This window comes from Centrocercus urophasianus, unplaced genomic scaffold, assembly GCF_019232065.1.
Source record: "Centrocercus urophasianus isolate 14NV4802_14NV808 unplaced genomic scaffold, USGS_Curo_1.0 seq_18, whole genome shotgun sequence".
NCBI lineage: Eukaryota > Metazoa > Chordata > Aves > Galliformes > Phasianidae > Centrocercus > Centrocercus urophasianus.
The window spans coordinates 26,619,764-26,643,559 of NW_024884733.1; the positions used below are offsets into that span (position 1 = coordinate 26,619,764).

At 42.6% G+C, this 23,796-nt stretch overlaps 1 protein-coding gene across 9 annotated transcripts in view; it reads left to right on the forward strand.

Annotated features, from left to right (window-relative positions):
• NFIA (nuclear factor I A) overlaps positions 1-23,796 on the forward strand; it is a 232,346-nt gene that overhangs the window by 186,843 nt on the left and 21,707 nt on the right. For 5 of the 9 annotated variants that reach the window (XM_042819914.1, XM_042819917.1, XM_042819918.1 and 2 more), the window contains 3 exons: positions 11,931-12,109; positions 14,661-14,826; positions 21,848-21,939. In XM_042819914.1, coding sequence (XP_042675848.1) covers positions 11,931-12,109; positions 14,661-14,826; positions 21,848-21,939 — 437 coding nt within the window. The remainder of the gene's footprint in view (positions 1-11,930; positions 12,110-14,660; positions 14,827-21,847; positions 21,940-23,796) is intronic. The other 4 variants (XM_042819915.1, XM_042819920.1, XM_042819922.1 and 1 more) reach the window with 2 other exon arrangements.

The window sequence follows — 23,796 nt, forward strand, 5'->3', positions numbered from 1 at the left end:
GCCCCCAGGCAGCTTAAGCATTAGCCACAGCACCTGGCATCCCGGTGCTTTGCCACAGAAAGTCATCGCCACGTGTGACACATTCAGTGCCAGGCTGTGCTTCCAAAGCTCCAGAACCTGGAGGTTGTCGTTGTCGAGGCCAGTTGGTTTTGCGAGGCTGGGATGTTTGGTACAACTCCTGGTGACAGTTCAGCAGTTGCAAAGGTGGAAATGCAGGTTTCTGGGGGCTGCAGGTTTTTATTTGAAGAGGGTGGGGAAGGTAGAGTATCTTCTGCTTGTGTCAGTGCATAGCTGCTCGAGACAGGGACTCATCAGTCACTTCTGAGCCATGCCTATCTTCCAACACTCTCGCTTTGTTGCTGCAATTCATTTGGTGCTCGTGCTGTTGGTGTTGGTGTGCTGAAGAACTGCCTTATTAGCGGACTGCTTTGAAGTTGGTTCCTGCAATATTTTGGCTGGTTTTCTTCATAGTTCTCTTCTGTCTTGCTTTTCAAGTAACAGGACTGTCCTCTGGGTCCAGATGTGCTTATACATTTTTGTTAGAAAGGTGCATTTGCATTAACCTAGAAAACAAAATGCGGTACTCAGCTCACATTTGAAAAGGAAGACACTTGGGCATAGTAACATACAAAAATGAATGAATCTTCTTACAAACCTCTTTGGAAGATATAAAAATAGATGTGAATGGCTGTGGCATGTTTCTTTCTGATATGGAATTTTGTCTCGTTTAGAGAAGATTAAGGAATTGGTCGAATGGTGAAGCATAAAAAAACGTATTAGCAATTCCTGCTAGAAATTATTTTGAAATGTCTGCTTGGCATAAGCGTGATTTTACTGAGGACAACAGGAACCACAAGTAGCCTTTTTACGCAGTGCCAGGTGATGTGGTGCGAAGCAGTAGCGCTGCGCTAAGTTGAAGTGAGGTCAGAATTGCACCTCACGGTTATTAGGACTTTGCGAAACCTACTTAATGTAGTTTGATTTATTGTGGTTAATCCCATGATAATTAATTATCTTGAGAGAGACACACCTAGCCCCTCAGAAGGAATTTAGGCATCCAAGATCCATGCAGATTTCCCATGGCATGTGGATCTGAGCTATCTGGCAAATATATCGTCTTTTAAAAGCCTTGATAATTGGTGATACAAGTATGAATAATATGAATGTTCCATTAACAATATATTCGGTGCACATCAGCTGACGTTGAATTCCTCTCTTTTAGAAGTTCAGCCTTTTAGATTTGAATTGTCAATTGATTAGTTAATAGGTCCTTTCTGTATTTGGCTATGTTTTACCTCACTCATTAAATGCCTTTGTCTGTAAGTATTTAGGCCCTCTCTATTTTGGATTTTTGTGTGATTCAGGGAGGAAACGTGTCACTGGTGAGGTCTTGTTTAAGCCTCATCCACGGTCTGTTTTCACAAGGCTTTCTGTGCACCTGGGAATACCGTGAGAAGAACTTTCAAGACTGCCAGAATTTGAAAGAGCAGATACGATGAATCTTTTTGACAAATTCAGTTTGCTTGGAAGGAGATGTCTCCATAGAAAAGTAACGTATTTTCTAATGGTCACTCTTCCTAATAGGTTAAGCAATAATGTTCTTCTGCAGCATCAGTTAGGAGTATCTTCTTCTATTTTATGCTTGTTCACCAAAAAAAGTCTTCACAGCTTTCAGGAAAAATGTCTCTGAATCTGTCCAGGAATTCTTTCAATGTCATTATCCTTGAAAAATCTTGATTCAGACCTCATTCTTTGTTCTTTGCTGGACGTGTCTCTTCAGTATTCTTCTTCCACAGCACATTGGCTGTGTTTACTTCACTTCAACCACAGTCATTCTGTTAGTAGAGGGTAATATGCTGAGGTGGATTATTTTCTGCAAATCCAGCTTTGTTCTTTATCCCATTCCCTTCAGTGTACTTTAGGCCAGTAAGCAGAAGAGAGAAGCTTTTCAGGTATCAAAAGTGGCAACATAAGGAGCATAACGCAATCATATAAGAGGATATCATCTTTGAGCAATTCACATCCACCATCAGTTATTGAAACTTGTAGATTTTACAGTAATGATAGGAATAATGTAGTGCACATATGTTGCTTCCTCTTTGGCTGCATGTGCATTACGTAAATGCCTGATGACAGGTCATTCTGCGTTGTCTTCGGGAAGATGAAAGCTGGATTTAATCCTCATTCTGCAGAGATTCTCTGCATGTCAGAGAAAGGAAAGTCATGAATAAGTAGGTCACCATCAGAGTAAGCTCCTCAGCCAACTGACTGATTACGAGAAGGTTCAATCTTCTGATGTTTGTCTGTGCAAGTTTATCACTTGGATGTGTATATGAGATGCATTTGCAAAAGCACGATCAACTTAGATGGCAGAGAAGAAGCTGTGGACTATTCATGGCAGGTGTTGTCATTGACAACCAGTGATTTGTAACTTCTCAGGAATATTCCTGAATCTTTCACACGCTTGCAAACATATCATAGAACAAAGTGCACATCTTAGCACTGGGGATATCCCAGGATCCTGGAGTGCCCTTCCCAGTGATCCGCACAGTGAGCCACCTTGGGAACTAAACTTGGAGAAAACGTAGATCATTAAGAGGATTTCTTTGCTGTAAAATGCTCCATTCAACGAACCAGCTGGAAAACCTCTGTTCTCATGAAATCGTCTGCACTGCACTGTGTTGTGGAAGGCTGTACACTAGTTTCCTATCTGCATTGGTGCTGCTGCCAGTACTCAGCCCAGCTGGGCAGTAGCCAGCAGAGAGGATCTGAGCTGGCTGACCATAGGACCAGATGTGCAGTGAGTGCTGGCGCATGGATGCCAATGCTTCAGTGACTCCTCAGTAGTTCCAACAGATGGTGGTAAGATCCAAGTTTCTTTGGTGCTAAGCTAGCAAAGTGATTCATGGAGCCTCACTTGATGATGGCAGTTTTTTGGGCATGACTCTATGAATGCACCATATGTCTTCTCTGGACCAGCGTGGTTAGGATTCAGTGCCTGGCAGATGGTAAATGGATCACCTATAGGGTGGCTTTAGCACTGCTATCAGTTTTAGAACGTATTTCAAAGCCTTGAAAATTCGAGCAGAGAGATCGCTTTCTCCTACGCAGTGTACTTCTGATACCTTCAAGATAGATGATCTGGTGGCCACTGCTTCTCACCTCAGCACTCCACTACTGCAAAGCCATCATCTTCTGCTGGCCTCACACAAAGTTTTCCAGCATCGGCCTCAGCCTGTTTGAACTCTTTACTGGACAGTGACGTATTTAAATACTACAGGTGGCAGTAGTATTAACAAAAGTGATTTTAGGTTTCCGTGCATTGCTACTTGCACTCTAGTGACTTTGTATCTGGAGCTGGCTGAAACATTAAATTAAACCACGATCTTGTAAATCTGGGATATACAGCAGCCTGTGCTCTGGAGCATTCATGCATTCCCACAGAATATGACAACATAGATACTGCAAGCCAAAAAGCAAGGAAGAAAAGGCAAAGAAAAAAATAAAAGGAATGAGATGGTATGTTAGGAAGATAAATGAAGGAGAAACACAGTTACAAGACAAGAAATTCAGCACAAAGGGAAAAACCCAAGTAATTAGGCGTGTGAGCAGAAAGAGAAGAAGGGATGAAAGTCAACTAGAGGAGTGGTTTCCTTTACAGTAATCTCCTCCATAATAAGCATAACCACTGAGATTTTTATCAGGATGAGGTCTACCAGGGAAATTTGACAGGTTGATGCTCTCTGTTAGTGCCTCCGTGGCAGAAACTTGTCAAAAATATGGGAAGACATTGTGCCCTTCTTTGTCAAAATTCTCACTTGGGTCACCAAAATATCAAAAATATCAGTAGCTGTTAGCTGTCCTGTCGGGCAACTTCACACGTACCAAGACGATAATTTCTGCTAATTCCAAGACTATACAGCACAAAAGGACATTTTGTAATATACAGTTGTTTATATCACGTTGCATATTATTTGAGGGCTGCCCTCAAAGCTGCCAGACTTTAGCAGCCTTCTACTTTCCTTTGCATTTGGACAAGAAGAGAGCAGTGGAAGTCCATTCTGATACAGACACCTCAGATCAAGGGATGTTAATATGAGACAACCAAAAGAGGAGGGAGCCGAGGCACAAGGGTAGGAATGTGTGTGGCAGTTGAGTAGAACCCCAAATAGCATCCCACTGACCAAGAGATTGGCTAACCCAGCCCATTGCCAAGTCACACTCTCGGTTAGTGTCAGGATACAGGGAGGGCTCACCTGGCTTTAACTGAGCACGTAGGTGTAGGTTTTGATTCTCTCCATTCCCTCACTTCGAAGCAAGAGCAATCTGAAAGAAAAGCAGTTTCCTAACAGATGGCCTCAAGGTCAGGGCTTAGTAATTACTGGATGCCCTGCCCAATCTCCCATCCACTGCCATATCCCAGGCAGGGGAGGACTGGGAGGAAGGCTTGCAAATGGTTAAAGCTTCAGCTAAACAAAAGTCAGGAACCGTGTAATTAAAACTCTACCTTTGTTGTATTGTAAAGAGTTAGCCTGTGACATAGGAAATATTTAAAGGAGCAGGCTGTTCGGCTAATTTGTGTGCGAGTGAACTGCTTAGACAGTCCTATCCTAAATTAACTGTAAGGCCACCCACTGAGATTGCCTCATAAAGGGCCATGATTGCTCAGCTTCGTTTTGTATAACCGTTCAATAATTACTAGATAAATGCATAACTAAAAGCTCTATTACACTAATAATTTGTACTGAGATAGATGTGTGGGACACCATGCTGGGTTAATTTGTCATCCCTGCAGCAAACTTCTAAAGAGGGCTCTTTTGCAGAGGAATTGTGTTAATATGTTGCTCCAGTGAGGACATGTTAGAGCAACAAGATGACTTGGTCGCTTAATCTCCTAAAGAGGCAAATAGCCTGGAGGGTAAGTGCCAGAAAGAAGAATGGGGGGTGATTAACACAGTGGACCCAGATTTAAACGCATCCTGACAAAAGCAGCTGATCTAACTGAGCAAAAGAATGAGAAGAAGAAAAAAAAAGAGAGAGAGAGAAAAAAAAAGGCAGTGTTAAAAATACTAATAGGATTTCATGCAGCCCTAAAAAATAATATAAAATAAAGTGCTGCAGGACCAAAGTCTGTTACCCATGCTTTTACCAATTCGGCATTCAGATTCTTTGCCCTCTTTGATGTAGCCGTGAAGTTAAACTGTATGCTTGAAACAGTGCAGTGAACTATAATATTTTTATCTCTGCTTTATGCTAAATTCTTTTAGCTTCAGACACACACAAAAAGCACATTATTGCTTTAAATATGGAACCCATGTTTAAGCATGAGAGCTCTGGATTTTCAACCTCCTCTATTGACAGAACCATAAATCATGTTAAAGTTAAGTGAATTACTGTAGCGTGGAACTATAGCTTTAACAATGTTTATGTAGTATCAGCTTACCATCTACAGAATGAAAGGGGGGAAAAAACACTGATATTAGAAATGGGAATGTGGAGTCCTATTAACTTAACAGCAATATATCACTCCAAAGTCACAGATTCCATTACCATGCCCTTTTTAGTATCAAAGCAGAATTATATCATCACACACATAAAGGTTGTGGTTTTTCAGAGAATTTACATTTCTATTGTAAACTTATCAACTGCATTTCATTATTAGACAGACATGATGCATTCTCCTAGTTGTAGTTTTTATCTCATATAGGTGAATGCGTCATATGCGTTAAAACCAATAATAATATGCAAAAGTTGCCAGTATTTGATGTGAAATAGGAATTCCACAAATAGGTTAAATAAGTTTTTTTTTGCCTCTACCTTTTATGTTGGGAGGGAGGAGTGCTTTAGATAGAGATGATTTTTATTCCTCCACCCGTGTGATCAGTTTTTAGCATTATGGTCTCCCCAAAGTAAGAGAAAGCTGACATGTTTTAAAAGAATCTGCTCAAAATAGCCAAGTTAAGTGGCCCCCTGCCTGTGCCAGAATCTGAACCCAGCACTCAGTTCAGCTCTACAGGTTTTCAAAAGCAGCTTGTACACCAATAAGCCCTGTGCCCAAACACAGCTTTAAACTTGTTCTCCTTTTGCTAGGAGCTTGTGGGCAGAATGTCCTTCTGCCTCCCACTTGCTGCTGCAAAATCTCTAATTTCCTGAACAAAGGGTCCAGGTGCCTTACACAATTTGGTCTTCAAAGCAGCAAAAAGGGGCAGAGAGGCGGCCCGACTCGCAGTCACTGTGGATCTGTTTTTTCAGCCAACCATCTGCACTTGACTTCAGGGGCTGAGAGATGAGCACTCTGCAGTTCAGTCCTTCTTCTTGACGTCCATGGGCGGGGACAGACCTTCCATCCATCACATTTAGGCTATTTGTCTTCTCACACCAGCCAGCTACTTCCATTACAGTTTGAATGTTCCAGCTCTGTCTGCGTGCCTCTTTGCTGCATTACGGGACCAAAGCAATGCATGTTTTCCACCTATCTGAATTCCCCTCACAGGGCTGGTCCTGCTCTGCTCACTTCTATCCTCAGCAGCTCCATGTTGAAGACAAGTCCTTGCTACTCTGAATGCAAGACTGCTCTACATTTGTCACCCTAAAGTCTATTTCTAATGGGCAGTGAGAAAAATGGGGACTTTCAGAAAGCTTTGAAGGAGTTACAGGGACTCGGCTCCCATTGAGATTGAAAAGCAGGTAATGAATTCTCTCAGAACTTCTGCAAGTCCCAGACCAACTTTCTTAATGATTTTTTTTTTCTTGTTTGGGTAACTGCTTTAACCACAAAAAATCCCTGGACTTAAAGCTATTGTTTTAGGCTTCCATTCTTCACCTCTTGCATTGTATTCTACACAGAAGTGTAAGTTCCTTTCAACAAATTTGGATTATTGCCAGATCTCCTTATTAAAAAGTCACTCTTCATATTTCCGATAAACACAGCTGTTTCATGGTGTTTGGAAGCATTTCACATCAACCAGCATGGTGGCTTAGCCAATTAGTCCTCTAATATGGTCAATTTTGAGAGTAAGTACCTTTGGGGTACAAAGGGTGGGATACATCTTGCATAATTTGAACTGGCACTTGCATCACTTAAATGCTAGCAGAAGGCTTGCAGCATGCAGGGAGTTAAAGCAACCTAGAAGCCTGAAGTGGAAATATCTAGCAGAACAAACTGTTCCATCACATTTCCAGGGAAATGACTTTAAAAAAAAATGCTTTCTTAATTGTAATGAAGCCAATTATGATGGGCTCAAAAACAGGCTGATAGAAGTGATCCTGTTTCATTATGATTATAATGTTACTATTTCTAGGAAGACTGATCAATCTTTAATGAGCTGTTAGTAAACTTAACCATCACTTTACACAGGAGGTATCTCCTCACTGCGCCCTAGCAAAGCTGGCCCGCTGAAGGGACAGTGGGATTGCATCCCCAGACCTCTAATTCCTTGAACAGGTGAGGAGTGGGAGAAGGCAACACAGAACGACCCCTTTATTGACTTCAGACGACTTTATGAAAAAAGGAGTTTCATCCTAATCATCTGGATGCGAAGGGGCTTGGCAAGGATTTTTGGAAGAGGAGATGGAAGGTGAATGGATCAGTATGTCTTTCCCGTATGTTAGACTGTGCTGGTGGAGAAGTGCGAGCGCTGCAGGTGTGACCACAAAGTCCCTTTGCCACATCAGCTGGTGCTCATGGGAGAAAGGATCCCATGGGTCTTTAGTGGGACTGCTGCAGGGAAGGATGCTGAGAAACCCTCTTATTTTATGCAGCACGGCACCACAAACTCATAAAATGCTCAAAAATCCAGTATAGTATGCAACAGCTGTACTGCGTAATTACTTGGCCCAATAGCAGTAGTATTAAAATACTGGTATATCTGTTGCAGGCCACCATACATTATCATCTCATTTGCAATAAAAAGTCAGGATGTTTCGAGTGAGCTTCAATGGAATTAGAATCATGTGTGCTTTGAAATATTTATGCTTGCCTTGAGATGGAAGGAGAATTCCTGCCGCCAGCCCCTCCCCACCCAAATAACAGATTTAATAACACCAGATAGTCCAACTCCTCCATACCTACAGTAGGTAGAAGCGAAGCTCCGAGCTGGAGTACGCTTATTTTCATAGGTGGTAGGACTTATATTTTATGTCATTTAGTGAGGTCAGTAATAAAATATAAATGTCACAAGCTGAAAGACGCCAAGAGAAATACGGTTTGGCAGTGTGGAGCTGCTTAGGGATACATAAATAATAAGTCAATAAGTAAATAAATAATAGACAAAGATCTGTTTTATCTTCCATTTGAAGATCTCAAGGAATTTACAGTCACTGATTGAGACTTGTAATTGCCCATCAGAAGCATATAAGTAGCTACAGCCCCTTCCTGTATGCAGAAAAATTCACATCACTCTAGTCATGGCTTGAAGATGGAGTGACTTCAGAATTTTTGTCAAGCATTTCTGTGAATTGTGACTAAAATGACCTTTAGGAGGACTAGAGGAAATAACAACGAATCAATTGAGTTGATTAAAAATGTTTGTGAGGATCTTTGTGTTCGGAAACACGGTTGTGTTATGGCCCTCGGCACCTGCTGGAAAGGCTGGCATTGTACACCACAGTGAGTGCCCACAACCACCCATCAGAGTAGTTCATAGAATCACAAGGTTGGAAACGACCTATAAGATCATCTAGTTGTCTGTATATGAGCTGCAGTTCTTGGCCTTTGGCATTGAATTCCCTCTCTCTAGTTAAAGGCAGACACACTTCCATTGCTGATCCATTTAATGGCAGTAGATTCTTCCTCTTAACAAGCAGCCCTTCCTACTGCTGCTTGAGAAATTGGGTATTTTCCAGTCAGAGACTGCAAAATCAAACCTTTTGGAGTTCCTTATTCCATCATGTCTTAAATCAATCCATCTATGGTGAGAAAAGGGACCCAAATCTGGCCCAGACAGAGGACTGGTGCCTGTTTGGTCCCTGTTTGATCCCAGTCTTTTCTAGGACCAGCAGGAAGCTCCTCGAGGCTGCAGAGCTGGCCAAAATTCGAGAGAGGAACCACTTTCTCCTTCTTGCAGGACTTTACTGTTGTGAATTATTGCCAGTCACTTTTGCATTCCTTTTGCTTCTCTCTGTCTTCAAGAAGACCACTGATAAATGGTTTCCACTTTGTTTTCTACACTGACATGCTGCAGAGGTCAAAGGCAGCTAAGACCTACTACTTCCATGTCTATGAACATTTTCACTTTCAAAATAATCATTTGCAGAACCAAACCTTGGAAAAATTAAATACGGCGTGGTCTCAAAATCTCTTGTTCCCTGGGTACCATTTTTCACTCCTTGTTGGACTGAAGCAGCATTTCTATCTGCTTTTCACTCAGCAGATGAAAGGGAACATATTTGTTCTCAGATGTGTACACAGGGCAGTTATGCAATAGTTTCATATGGCATGGGCAAACTAGATGCTAAGATGATTCTTTTTCTTTTAATAAATATTGAAAAACATCACAAGGTATTTGTTACTTAATTAGATGTTTTCCATGCAAACCTTCACTTCTCACTTTTATCTACATCCTTCATCTTTCCTTTGGCATAGAAGAAAGGGAGGAGATATGAATGGAGATAAAAAGGAAGAGAAAAAAATTGTTTTACACCAAACAGACAGAAATGTATGCTAACAAAAATTCTGTTGTAGTCATCAAAATGCTTCCCACCAGCTTCTGCTGAACAAATACTCAAGGCAAAATATTTTGACAAGCTCTGAAATGAATGTTGCTGCCGGAAGGTGACGATGCATTCATACCTGTGAAACGAGTATGACTTAAGTGCCATTATAGCATCTACACCTGGGGGTGGATGTCAGGGAGATCAGTGGCCTTGGGTGGAATCGTGGAGCTGCAGGGAGTGCTGGCTGAAGGCAGAGGTCTGAACTGGTGAGTGGAATGGTTCTTTTGGTTCCATTCCTTCTGCTTGGTTCTCACTGTGTCTGGGACAGCAAGCTTGGATGGCAGACAACCACATTTACCAAGGTGAATTTCACATTGCTTTTAGTCTTAAGAGCATACTCAAGAGAAGCTTTGGGTCTTAAAATCTCCTCTTGTAGGGGCTTTGAGGATTTGGATTATTTTCCAAAGAGTTGTTGGATATGCTATAATAAAACTGGGGAAAAAAGCCTGTTAGTTTTGAAGTGAGTAAGAAATAACTCACCGTGTTTGTAAAACATGCAAACAAGAAGAGAGAGCCACTCACAGCAGTGCAGACAGATTGAGCAGGCTGTGCACTCAGGTGTTGGCCTTGGCCATGGGATAGCTGTGAGCATTCCCCAGCTTTGTGTCCATCCCATGTCAGCACACAGGCACGAGTGCAGCTCTTTTTCATGGGTGTTGAGGCAACCATTCTTGTTGGGTAGAAAGCTGGGTTTAGCAGTGCTGCCCATCCAACCCTTAATGAAAGCTTATAGGGTAAAGCGGTAGGATTCCTTGCTGCTGTCTCTGAGGATGTGCTTTATACACATCTTCAGGCTCTGATTTTACTAATGGCTTAGCAAGCTAAGAACAAAATTATAGTAAAGTATCATGTTATCAAAGTGGTGATGATCAAGACTAAGAAGCAGATCTCAGTTTTTATTCATGTGAAGCTTTTTCATGACATTTGTCATGCAACGGGTGTTTGCTTGTCTGTATTTGATTGGTTAACTTTCCTGCATCTCTGCAATTGTTCCAAAAGTGCCAAAGGCTTTTGTTGTCCCCTTGTGTATTTAACTTAGTAGAAAGCCAACACGCAAGTTTCTGTAGGACATTGCCTGCCTTGCTCAGCCTTTATCTAACGGGGTACGCGTGGTGAACAAGTGCAGTAAATGCACGTGGAGAGCCCTGAAGGACTACCAGGACAGCACGAAGGGAGCACAGGGATACAGTGATCACTGCAGGGTGAGAAATAAACTGTGATTTACAGAGGAGCTTGTGCTCAGCCCATCAGCTGGCCATTGTAAAAGAGAGAGCAAATTCCCATTTTGTAGGGGAAAGGGAAAAGTCACAGTGCTGTGAACAGCAGCGTCGCTGCCTCGTGGTGATGGTGAGCAGTGGCAAGCACTGTTGACTAACGAGGGTGCGTCCCAGTCTGTCTCAAAGGACGAGGGTGCCACATGAGGTAGGAGAGCGTAAGTCTGCCTTCAGCTGCACTTCTAGCTCTGCTGGAATCGGCCGAGGTAAAATCTGTCATTGGCAATGGGCTCGTGTGCATTACACTCTGTACCTTCACTCCAGCACGTTTTTCAGCTCTCTTTTTCATGGCCGGCTCGTTGGCCTATAAATTCACCAAATTAAACCTCATCCATGAGTGCAGGCTGGAGGCTTGTGGAAGATTTGAGCCTAACATTATTCAGGAGTAATGTAAATGTAATTTTCAAAATGATCTTGCCACTTTGTGCATGTTCATTAGATGAAAACAGATTACTTAAAATAAATGTTCCTAAACCGAGATGGAAAAAAAAGCAACAAGAAGTGTTAGAGCATCTTTAAATTACCAACCATTTACGGTACAATACCAAATGGATTCCTATGTGCAAATCCAAGTTACATGAAATGCCAATTAAATCAACCCTAATTTCCCAAATACATTTTTTATTGCCTGATTGATTGGGGCTGCTCTTAAAGTGATGAACAGTTTTCACATTCACAAAGGGCTGCTGATTTCTTTCTCCACGTCCACTAAAAACCCAGCAAATCCTTTAGAACATCTGGCTGCGTTTGCTCCCAGGGTCTGGATGGAGTGAGCGTAGGACACAATGTGGTCTGATATATTAATTGTGAAGATCAGATGTGTAAGCAGTACGGTACCGTTTTGAAAAAGGCTTAAAAAAAAAAAAAGACTACGGTAGATTTGAATTGTTTTCTTTTCCAAAGGCAAAACTCTCTATAACTTCTTTGTTTTCTTTCCTATAGCAAGTCCACATGCAACACCATCGACTCTTCATTTTCCAACATCACCCATTATCCAACAGCCTGGGCCATACTTCTCACACCCAGCAATCCGCTATCATCCTCAGGAGACTCTGAAAGAGTTTGTCCAACTTGTCTGCCCCGACGCTGGTCAGCAGGCTGGACAGGTGGGGTTCCTAAATGTAAGGAAGCCGTTTTTATTTCTTCAGAAGTGTTTGTCCTATGTAAAATGAATCGTGGGCTAACGGGATTATTTTAACAGCATGTTGCTCACAGGAGCACACCTTGAGTTATCGTTGGGAGGAAAAACAAATGCTGCCGTGGCAAAAAATATTGTAAAAAAATAAAATAAAATAAAAAGCAGAGCAGCAAAACCCTCTCGACCGCATTGTGGTGAATTCGACTTAAAGTGTCGGGGGAGGCAGCGACACAGTGACCTTCTGGTCCCCCCACAAATGGCTGTGCTGCATGCACTGTAACCCCAGTGGAACGAGGGTTAACAAAATATAAAGGCAGAATAATTTTTATTAATTATTTCTGAAGTTCAGGGGAGAGCGAGTTGGGGGAAGGAGCAGGAAAAGGGAGGGTGAGAAACAGATGTTTCAGATCAGCTAAGTTCATTAAAAAAAAAAAAAAATACTGCCTTATAGCACTTTAGATCAAGTTGACCAGTACTTGAACTCAAGATGTTAAAAGTACAGTTTATTATGGTTTGTTATTTCTGTAAGCAGTTATCTTTTCCCCTTATCTCTATGAAAAATTAAGCGGAGTTCCAAAGCTTCAAGTAACCATTTTCATTTTTTTAATCAAATAAAGTGAATCATCTTTCTATTATTGAAATAGCATTCCGGTCAAGTACAGAATTTATAAATTTTATGTAAATCATACCTAAAATAATGCTCTGAATATTTCATGAAGTGTAATGCCTGCAACTTTTTCCAGCCAATGAAGTAATAACTGACAAAATGACTGTTTCTTTCTTACATACATAGGATTGAAAGCGTTAATGAGAATTAGTTTAATTATTAGCATCTAATTTATTACACTTATTTAATAAGCTATATTGTCCTCGGTGCTTTCCTTTCCCTAGCAGAAAAACCGACTCTACTTATTCCAGCCAGGACTGGCTTTGAATAATGTCTGCAATATGTTAGCAGATACATTTATGTCTAGACAACAAATCAATACAGTGCTTTTCTTTTTCCTTGAGTATTCATTTGCTTAATTTATCCCAAACCATTCAGCATTATGAACTGTTAGCACACTCACGATGGACATACAGCAGGGGTCTTCCTGGCAAAATAAGGGGACCTAATTGTGAGACAAGATAGTGTTTGAGAGATGTCACTAATATATTAGTTTATTAATGGCACTGGATGTTGGAAAAATAAATATCCCTGAAGGATTGCTTCTTAGTGCAAACACTGGGAACTGCAGTCTTTGAAGTCAGTAGGAGTGCTGCTAAGTAAAATGCGGATGAATTGGAGTTTTATTTATGCCCTAAACCATTTTTGCTCTAGCACGGGTGTGATTTGCACCTACGCAACTTTAAGGCTTTTTGTCAGTGCCAAAGCAGGTGAAATGAAAATGAGGTCCCAAGTGCTTGCCAGGATGAGTGTTTTGTCCCCAGTAATTCAGGCTAATGGAAACCCTAACAGGAATTAAAATATTATTTTATTTAGCAGTACTTAGAATATGGATCTGTTTAAAGCCGAGCTTTTATCGTCGACGGAAAAGCAAATGCTCAGAGCCAGAAGAACTGCACTGAGATCAATTTGCAGAGTGCCGTCGAAAGTGATCTCATTTTTGTCACTAAAATGGAACACCTGATTCACGGGCTGTCCTACTTTCTCTTTATGACGGCATTTGGCATCTCTCTGCATATGGTTTTCAAGTGTCCGGGCTGTATTAAAACGTAAATGCCACAACGTGGAAGGGGGAAGGGTGGCATTGTTTTTCCAAGGCCTCTTCTTGGTTTTGTGATGCTTGAGAGAGCATTTACGTACGGACAGGTTTTTCAGATGATTAATTGAAAGCCAGCACTCACACGGCTAGGCCCATTCCGCCTGGGACTGACCACATCGCAGCCTGAATACACAGAGGGATTTTTCCTAATGTGCAGAATGAGGCAGTTCTAAGTTCAGCTGTTTCTCCCTGGAATCGTAACGGCTACTAACCTGCGAGCTGCACCACCGCTAACTCAGAAGGGATGTGGGAGTGCAGTTGCTCCAGTACACACACATTCATTTTTCCTGTAATAAGATATCAGCGTGACTTTTAAGACCACCAGAAATGCTTATTTTTGCTTTTAATGAGCAATGTCTTTAAGAAATTTACGCTCGAGTCCTAGGCACTGATATCCTAAGGGTGTAGCAGAGGCACAGATATGGGACATGCAAGGGGTTGAAAATACTGCCGAAACGCTTGCTAAGCATGAGTGAGGGGCTGCAGGAAAGGTAAAGAGTGGTAGGATTTAATCCAGAGCACCTCAGGCCCGTTGCTACTAGGATACGTGTTTAACAGTGAGAATTTCTGTAGTTTCGCAGGGTTCACAGGGCTTGAAACAATGTTCCTTGAAATCAATGGAGAATTAGAAACAGCTCTCTTTGCCACCTCTTTTCTAAAGTAATTGTAAATATAGTGCACATAGTTTGAAACTGGACTGTTATTACTGGAGGTTCCAAATAGCTGGTTTTTAGTATAATTTCTGTCTGTTTGCTTGTTTTTCGGCAGCCCAATGGTAGCAGCCAAGGCAAGGTGCACAATCCATTCCTTCCTACCCCAATGTTGCCACCACCACCTCCGCCACCAATGGCTAGGCCTGTGCCTCTGCCAGTGCCAGACACAAAACCTCCAACTACATCAACAGAAGGAGGGGCCACCTCTCCCACTTCTCCAAGTAAGTATAGACGCAGCGGGAAGCAAGGGCTGACAGCAGCACACAGCGTGCTGCCGTCGTCCTCTATCTCCTGGTCAGAGATGAGGACTGGACTAGCTCGGAGGTCATAGTGCAGCTCTCTGCTCTCTGTATGAGTGACCAAACTCTTAGCTTGTTTTTTATCAGTGAGAAGAGAGTTAGCTGAAGGTCGTGGTTTTGTCTCTGATTTTGTTGGCATTTCACATAACTACCTGCAAGAGAAATCAAAGCCTGTAGCAAAGTTAGGTCACAAAGCTGGGACCTTATAGATACGAGGAGGCAGTTTGGTATCTCGAGAACAGACTTTAGAGCTTAGATGCTACGCAGAAATCAGGCAGCCTCACAGAAAGCATTAATGCTTACACATACTGTCTAAACTAACAACTCTTTTGAGTTCTGTTCATTTATAGTTCTTTTGGGAATAAGTCTTCTTAGACTAACCCAGACGTCTTTCCCGTACGACGTGGTTCCCGAGCCCTGCGTTTTGGGCAAGCTATGGTATTTCTTAGGCCCAGGGAGAAAGCTTTCATCCTCTCTCCACCACCCACACGGCTCCCATATGTATTTTGTGTAGCCACAAGTCAAATATACAAATTCCTGGATACACACTTGAGGATACCACTTTGGACTCACTCTGCTGGGAAACAAATGCAATTCAGCTGGGCTTGATGTTTTAAAAAAGTCTGGATGTGCAGGGAGTTAATTGTGAAATGATTTAATGAAGCTGTGCTCAAACTGACATTTAAAAACAAAAGGGAAGCTTTCAATGCTTTAATGGCAACTGTAGGGGACTTGTTCCACAGCGAAGGGTGTCCAAATAACATCCACAAACAAAAATCAATCTAATCGAAAGAGCAAATCCCTTTGTGTGCTTTTCAGGCTTATTATCTAAATGCTATATGCAACTGCTGCTCGATGCAAAAAGAGGGATTCACTATTCAGAACGTGTGAAGCTGAAACTTTCAAACCTTTATATCCTGTTCAGGAGATTTGCTCAGGTTCCGTGGGGCGTTTTATAAACCCAGTCGTTCTTAGAGCTTTGCATTGCCTTCTGCTCTGCAAAAGTACGCAACCGCAAACTGAGCAAGATGCCCCAGCTTGCTCAGAAAATCAAATGGGTTTTAGTATGAGACAGTCTGGTAATGCGAATGTGATCTTCTAGAATCAGGACTTCTAGAACTGATCAGCAAATTTTCATTGAAACAAGCAGTTGATTCATTCCCTCCCCTCCACTCTTCTTTCTGACCTTAGACCAACACTTGTGCTATCAGGAAGTTTTGATGCTTTCTGACGGGAGATACCATCTTTTAAGGCCTGTCACTAAGATGCAGCAGCAGAATCTAAAAGGTTAATGTTTAGTCATGTTATCACTTCATAGAGTCAGCAATGCCTTACTATTTCCTGGTCTTCAGAACTGGGAAAAACGAAAGTAGGTCAATGTATATTTGTCATCACAGTTGTGACTCAGTTTACTGGCAGTGTGTGGTGTCTAAAAGAAAAAAAAAATCCCAACATCATTTCGGCAGTAATCTTAATACCGATTTTTTTGTGATACTGTGATCATGTAAACAAGCTAAAGGCCTGTTGGCCTGATTCTCAGCTGGCATAAAAATTGGCATTGGTCCACTGAAGTTAGCAGAACACCGCCATTGGTGTCGGCTCAGACTGGTCACTGTGGCTCAGTGTTCAGCAGACAGCTGCCGCATTAATTGGGAATGGAGGTTTTCTCAAGAGTGGCTAGTTAATGGTATTTAAACAAAGGATTAGGAAAATAATTACTGTTTGTTAATTAGCTACGCTGATATCTAAACATATAGCTCTGTACATAGTCAGGCATGCATCTTCCTTCTGGTAAGAAACAAGGGTTTTGGATAATAGTGAATTGAGTTGTAAAGAAGCATATAATTTAATTTAGGGACAAGTTTTACAGAAAAGTAGACTGTAGGAAATGCTTTTTAAGAGAAAAAAAACCATTGCATACATACTAAAGCCAGTGGAAGTGGCTGGCTACATAAAGAGAAGGACAATGCAAAGTGCCTAGCCTTTCAGTAAGGGCCCACTGGACATCATTCAGTGTGTCAATCAGTACCAACCCTCCATTTATGCTGGTGTTTATTTTTTCTTAACTAAATATTAGCCTACAAACAGCAAGTGCAGATTCACCAGAGTTTCATAAAAGCTGCACAAAAAGGTGTTTTCCATGGTGATGGGCTGCTCGAGCGCACCGGTTCGGGAGTGTCTGTGGGTTATGGCTGACTGCCCTGCAGAGCTCTAGGATATTGGAAAGTCACTTATGCAACAAAGAGAGGAGTGATGTTAGATTTTGGCCAGACTCTCTCCTTAGCTGTGTGGAGGAGAATGAAGCACCCCCCGCCACCACCACCCAAGGAAATGGAGTGAAAAGGGTTGGCATTTGCTCCATTCTCCTTCCCTTTTTTGGTCTAGCAAAAAAAGCCCTCTGCAGAAACAAAATACAGTTATGGCCCTACCAAAAATTGGAATATGGCCCTCCTGAGGGGTGCAGGAGCCAGGAGCAGCTGTTCAATACAGCATGGCCTCCCGGGAATGAGAGCTAAAAATCACAACAAGGTGGTTAATGATTCTCGGAGCAACAGTGAAACTCTCCAGCTGTAACATTAACCGAAACACGAACATTAGCACTGTCCGAGGAAGGAAGAGCCCCTGGAGATGCACACTGGGGATTTGCCGCTACTGGGTGGCCAGGCGTGCTCTGGGAGTTGAGCACTTCAGCTGCACATCCCGTCCCTTTGGAAAGCCAGCATTTTCCTCAGTGAGATGACACAACGGAGATGGGTTTCACGAGGTTTAGGAGGATTCGTTTGTCCTCCATAAAAAGCCATCCCAATAGAACACATCCTTAATATCAGACACAGCCCCAGAATTACAATCTTATTTCAGATCTGATCTTTTGTTGGTATCCCATAACAAACACAAAACAATATTTTCTCAAGCCAGACAATTTTCTGGGCTTGATATCTCATTGCCCAAAGAAAGCACCACTTACTACATGCCAGTTGGGCTCTATTGCTATCATAAGTGAATCTGTGCATTAGAATCTGTGGCCCTCATTCCCATTTGGAGTCTTAAGATATTGCCATCCTGTGCACCATCATCGCTAAGAGCATTTTTTTAACTAAATGTCATTTTCTGAGGTTCACAATTCTGCATGTGGAAAAACTTTGCTATTTTCCCTTGTTGGGCAAGATTGTTATCAGATAATGTCCCTTAGCACAAAGGAGTTTTCGTGTTAAACAGCATTTGTGTCAGGATGAGAAGAATGATCTGGTGGCTGTAGTACTGGATTCATAATCAGATTGGATTTCTCTCCCCTTCTCTGCTGTGCATTGACTGAGCCCCCCCTGGGCAAGCCGTTTCAGCTTTCTGTTCGCTCTTTTCCCCATCCATAAAACAGAGGGTGATGACTGTATCACTTAATTTGTTAGCATGTGCAGTTCCCTCTAAGATACTCAGCTGCAGAGTGCATTGTGGTAGGAATTGCTGTATTGCACCGTGTTCCTCCAGTTAATTCTCTCACTACAATTCCACAACTGCAAAACTGGCTCCCAGTCCTCTGCAAAGACTACAGCTTTTCCTATCACGTGTTGACTTGGTCTGTGAAAGACAGACATAGTGGTTCATTAGATTATTGCTCATCCAGATTATCAACCAAAAGTTTTTCTTTTCAATCCAGAATTGATAAACAAAATACATTTATACTTCATAGAAATTATTTCAGGAAAGTATATTTTGAATTAGCATTCAGCTACTGCCGACAATCTCAAAATACATGACATTCCCAAAACTGTTTGTTTGTCTTGTCTTTCATACAATTTCTTGCCATTTTGGCTAAATATCAAAGCTGTCTGTGTGAGCAAATGTTCTTTCCCTGCCAGCTCCTGTTTTCCTTGTTCCTGAAGTGAAGCATCATAGCAAATTTGTGGCATCACATTCATTTCCTTGGCTCTGGGCTATGATGTTGCAAACAACCCTCAGTGAATTCTAGTAGCAGGAAGACTAGGCTGGGCAGGAAGATGTTCCTACTCAAGCCCAGCGGGCTACCTGTGGGCTACTGTAAACTGCCCAGGTTTGTGCAATTCCCACAGAGCGAAGCTGATAGAGATCAGGAGATCTGCCTCAGAGACCTGGCTTCTGTTCCTTTCCTTGCTGTGGCTTTTCCCTTTCGTAAAAAGGAGTGTAAAGATCCCACGACAGGGCTAGGGTATCTGGGCATACCACAAAACAATATAACTAAGCATAAACCATTGAGAGTGGTTAATCTCAGGGCTGAATACTGAGATCAGGAGAAGCAGGACTTTCAGGAATCCTACCTCCATGTCAAACGAGGGTATACACACCAGGACTCTAAGAAATGGCAAGAAGACTGTCTCAGCAATACTGGGTACTGCTCCCTTTTCTGACCAGTTCCCTGTGCTGTCACAGAAGTCACTGCTAAGAATCATTCCTTGTCAATGTATCATTCTGAGCCAAAACGACCAGTTAAATCCTCCAGCATCTCAGGACATTTTGCAGTGAAGTGGGTCCACCAACCTGGGAGAGCCCAGTGCAAAGCCTGCTCTGCATGTGTGTTCCCCATAGTGCCAGTGCTCTGCTTCTTGGCTCTAGCACTGCAGTTATGTGCCCTTAAGGAAATACCACGCTGACATCCGAATTCAAGAAGTTAAACATAGTTTGAAGCATTATGGAAGAAAGGTGTACAAAGTAATTCACCCAGAAAAGCTTGATGGAACTTTTTATCTAAAAGCTTTGGGACCTGTTTACATGCAGAAGATGTTTAAGACAGCGTTCTGATGGTTTCCCATTGATTTTCTACCAAATATCACAGTTGGCATAAGTATCTGCTAACAGGGAACTCTAAACAAGGTCTTGAGTTCCTGCCCTGCTGAGTGGGGACATACCTGCTCTGTCGGGTTGAATGGCCTCTCCATTCTTTTGGCTTCCCTAGAAGTACACCAGAGGAACCAAACAGCATATGGCTGATTTCTGATTTCCCCACTGTGAAAGGAATTTTTGTTCTTGCATGACACAGGGCTCAGTACTTACATTAAAAAAAAAACAACAAACCAAACTTTAAAACAGTGCAGAAAAATCTTTATATGTGGCACCAGCAACAGAGATGAATTCTTTCAAACTTTTGGCTTCTTTAAATTTATTAAGCAAATTAACACTGCAGAAAGGCAAGAACAACTCACCAAATGGACACGGTTCACTTCTTCATTGATTTCCAGACAGGGATAACAACCGGTGTAGTTGTTGATACTCCAACGTGCAACTTGTAAAATCATTTTGGAAAAATGAACTAGTGCACTTAAAAATTCCTTTAAATCTGTGAGAGGAAAAGGTGGTCCTTGCATGATTTTTGTGAGGGATAGCAAAGTTCTGAAGTTAAAGCTCCTCTCACCAGAAACAACTGGGAAAATTCATTGCTGGAAGACAAGAGTGCCTTATCTCCCTTCAGATCAGTAAGAAATGAGGCTGTGCAGTTCCTGGGTGACTTCGGGTGACTTCTGCTGTCTCATTTAATTGTGAGAAGAAGAAGGCATCCGGAAATGTTTGTGAGGTTCAGGTAGAGAGCCAAGGGAAGGGTTCTGCATTCCTGGAGACTTGGGAACCCCTCACCAAAGGGATCTGTGGGATGCCAGGAGTTTGCGTGGGCAGCCTGCACTTTCACCAGTGGGAAATCCCCCGCAGGCAGTGGAGTACAGGGCTGTCCTTCAGCTGAAAGTAATCAGAGGGTGGTAAAGAATTTGGGAAAGTGAATGATGTGGCTCTTATCAGAACCTGTGCATCTGCTTCTGATCTCTGTTAGAGAGGGCAGTGGATGATGTGGACTGTTGGGTTGGTTCAGCCTCGAACCAGAGACTTCTCCAACGCAATGAGTCCTCGCCGAACATTTTGCTGTAAGAAAGGCAACAGGCTTTGTCTGCACAGACAGCTCAGTGTCTTCCCTGACTCTTAACTCACTGCATCTTTCTGTAGTGTTGAGGCCTGAACATTATGTTTAGCCTGACTGGAATTTGGCACAAAACTTTCCTTTAGACATTGTTTTTTTCCCTCTTCATTGGATAGTTAGATTGTCTGGGGATTTTATTCAGCAGAATGCATTCCCATAAATATATTTAAAATAGATGGAATCGCTGTTGGTATTAAGGGGTCTATTTAGGTTATTTCAATTTAGATCTGAACATGCAAATACTGAACAGAGGAGAAGATTGCATGGGGGATTCTCAAATGAGAGGGAGACTGAAATGCATTGAAAGCTTTTGAATTTGGAAGTACGTGGCATTGGTGGATGGTTGCAGTGGAGAATATAATGCAACAACAAAGTCATTAAAGCACTTCAAGTTTGGAAGTAATCTGGGTTCTTGGCTTGCATTGCATTTAATAGCTTTACATTTATGGGAGCCATTCCAGTTTTTAAAGGCAGCTTCAGCCTTCAGACTGATTGCACTTACCACCCAGTGAAACTGCAACCCATTAATTTTTTACCGAAAGGATCTTCCTAGTTTGTCAAACACATCAAGTGAACATTTTAGAGAGTGCAGACCACAGCAGTATGGAAACCAAAACTTTGTATCGAGAGAGAATGCTGGATTAGCACGAAATAATTAGTGAGCACTTCAGTAAATTCACTGCTTTGCAACCTCTGTGAAAGACCCCACGTAGCAAAGTGAGAGCAGGGATGCATGTGCTATGCCAGGACCACCCCCAGGCTCCCACTGCACCTCTCCCAGCACCACAGCGCTGCCCTGTTACTGCAAGGAGCCCTGGCCCAGCTCTCACATGGCCCCCGTCATTAGGGCCGAGCCTTGCCAGTGTCTAAAACCAAACTCTCGCTCTCTAAAACGTTTGCACATTTCTATGTTAAACATCTGCTTAGGTGGCTCTGAGATGGTGTGTTTTGGTGTTGTTCGTGTGCAATCTAGTGCCGCTTCCTCAACGCATGTGTCCCTTCCCTTCACAGCCTACTCGACACCCAGCACCTCCCCCGCAAACCGATTCGTCAGTGTTGGACCACGGGATCCAAGCTTTGTAAATATCCCTCAACAGACTCAGGTGGGCCGCTTTCAACTTCTCTGTATGCCTGCAGCCTCTTCTTCTTCAGTGTCCTCTAACGTGTCCCCGCGGAGCCAGCCGCATTGCCGCTGTCACTTCACCCACATGGTCTCAGTAACTACAGTGAAATGTCACTTGCAGTTTGTTTGTCTGTTGTGTTTTTTTGGGCTTACGTAGCAATAACGCTGCTTTTGTGACTGGAAAGATCTCTCTCGCTTTCTAAGATATTGCTGCTAGTGCACATTTTGTTCCTCTAGGACTGAGTTTTCAGACTTTGACTCCGAGCTGTTCCCTAGACAGTGCATTTAATTGCAATTCCAAAGGAGCTGAGAGAGAGCCGGCAGGTAACCGTGCACCTCAGTCCCCTCCTGAACCCAGTGGGAGTCTTTGCCAAAGGCTTCCACATTCAGAAAAAATAGCCTCAAATTCCTGGCTGGGCATTTGCACGGGGGTTTGAGCGAGCAGGCGGTTCTGTAATTGCGAGCACATCTGTTTCCTTACACAAAGAGAAAACAGTCCGGTGGAGGCAGGCCTATAAAGCTGGGTTAGCTGAATTCATAGACCTGCTACGGTCGAATCAGAAGCTCAAGTAAACATTTGTGTTTCTTTAGGAGAAGGACAAGGTTTAAATGTGCTTTTTCCAAGCTGTATCAAATTCCCAGGGTCGATTAAGAAAATAGTTGTTGGCAGTTTTGTTAGCAGCTAATTTGAGCCAGATGTTGAAAAAATTAAGGCAATGCTTAATATCACGTTATCGTGGGGGAGAAGGTATAAAAAAGTGAGTAGAAGCAGTGTTTTAGGACAACTGCAGTTTGTAGCTTGAAGTGGTTGCTTAACTGTGCTACAATTCTTCCAAAGGCGAGCATCAGGAATATTTGTGTTGAGGTGGCGGTGCTAATTAATAAGCAATTAATTTGGGGACCAGCAAACTGTGGAGTACTACTTTTTGGCTCTTGTAAGTTGTTTCCAGTCATCTCTGTCCATCTGCCTCATCAGTGTGCAGATTCATGGCTGTCACAACCCACAGCCCTCCTTGTTGTGACGGCAGCACCTACGCTCCCAATGCAGCACAGGGCACTCAGCACTCAGGGTGTTCAGTTTGCAGGGCTGCAGCCACGCAGCCACCAACACAACGTGTTTTCTTGCTATCTGTTCTTTGTGTACAATTTGTTAGGGGCTTTAGTTTATAGCTCTGTCGACAGCGCAGGTTAAACTACATTGGATCTCCAACCTTCTCTGCATTAAATAGGGTCAAAGAGAGTACACCGGCAGTGCAGAGCGGGGTTTTAACCCATCAGGTTCTGATTTTTGTTCACGCCTTAACAAAACACAGCCTGCAGCCCAGTTTCAGGCCTCTTCCTTTGTTCGGTTCATTTACGTGATGAGTTTTCGTGTGCCTTCATGTTTAAATCGTATTTCTCCAGTCCTGGGGACAACTGGAATACACAGAAATACACTGCAGGCAGGAAGCAGGAATGGTTAGGTACGCTGCTAAAGTCCTTAAGCATTTGGTCTTTCCCTCCATAGCTCAGGAAACTTGAAACCCTTTGGAGAATGGTACGTTACCTTTTCCAGAGGACTTGAAAAACAACTAGTTGGTAAATTGATCGTGGAGTAGGACACAACAGCATGAAGTCTCCAAAAATATTTTAAACTTCCTTGCATCCTGCAGCAGCGGCTTCCCAGAGAAGTTTGTTGACTGTAAACTCTTCTCCTCCTTATTTATGACTTGAATCATTTTAAGTGCTCTAGCCTTACTTTAGCTGCCTCTCCATAATGCAGCATAGTGAATAACAGTGCTGCAATATGAAAAACAATACTGGAGCATGGCTTTCAATTAAAGTCAAACATGCTGCA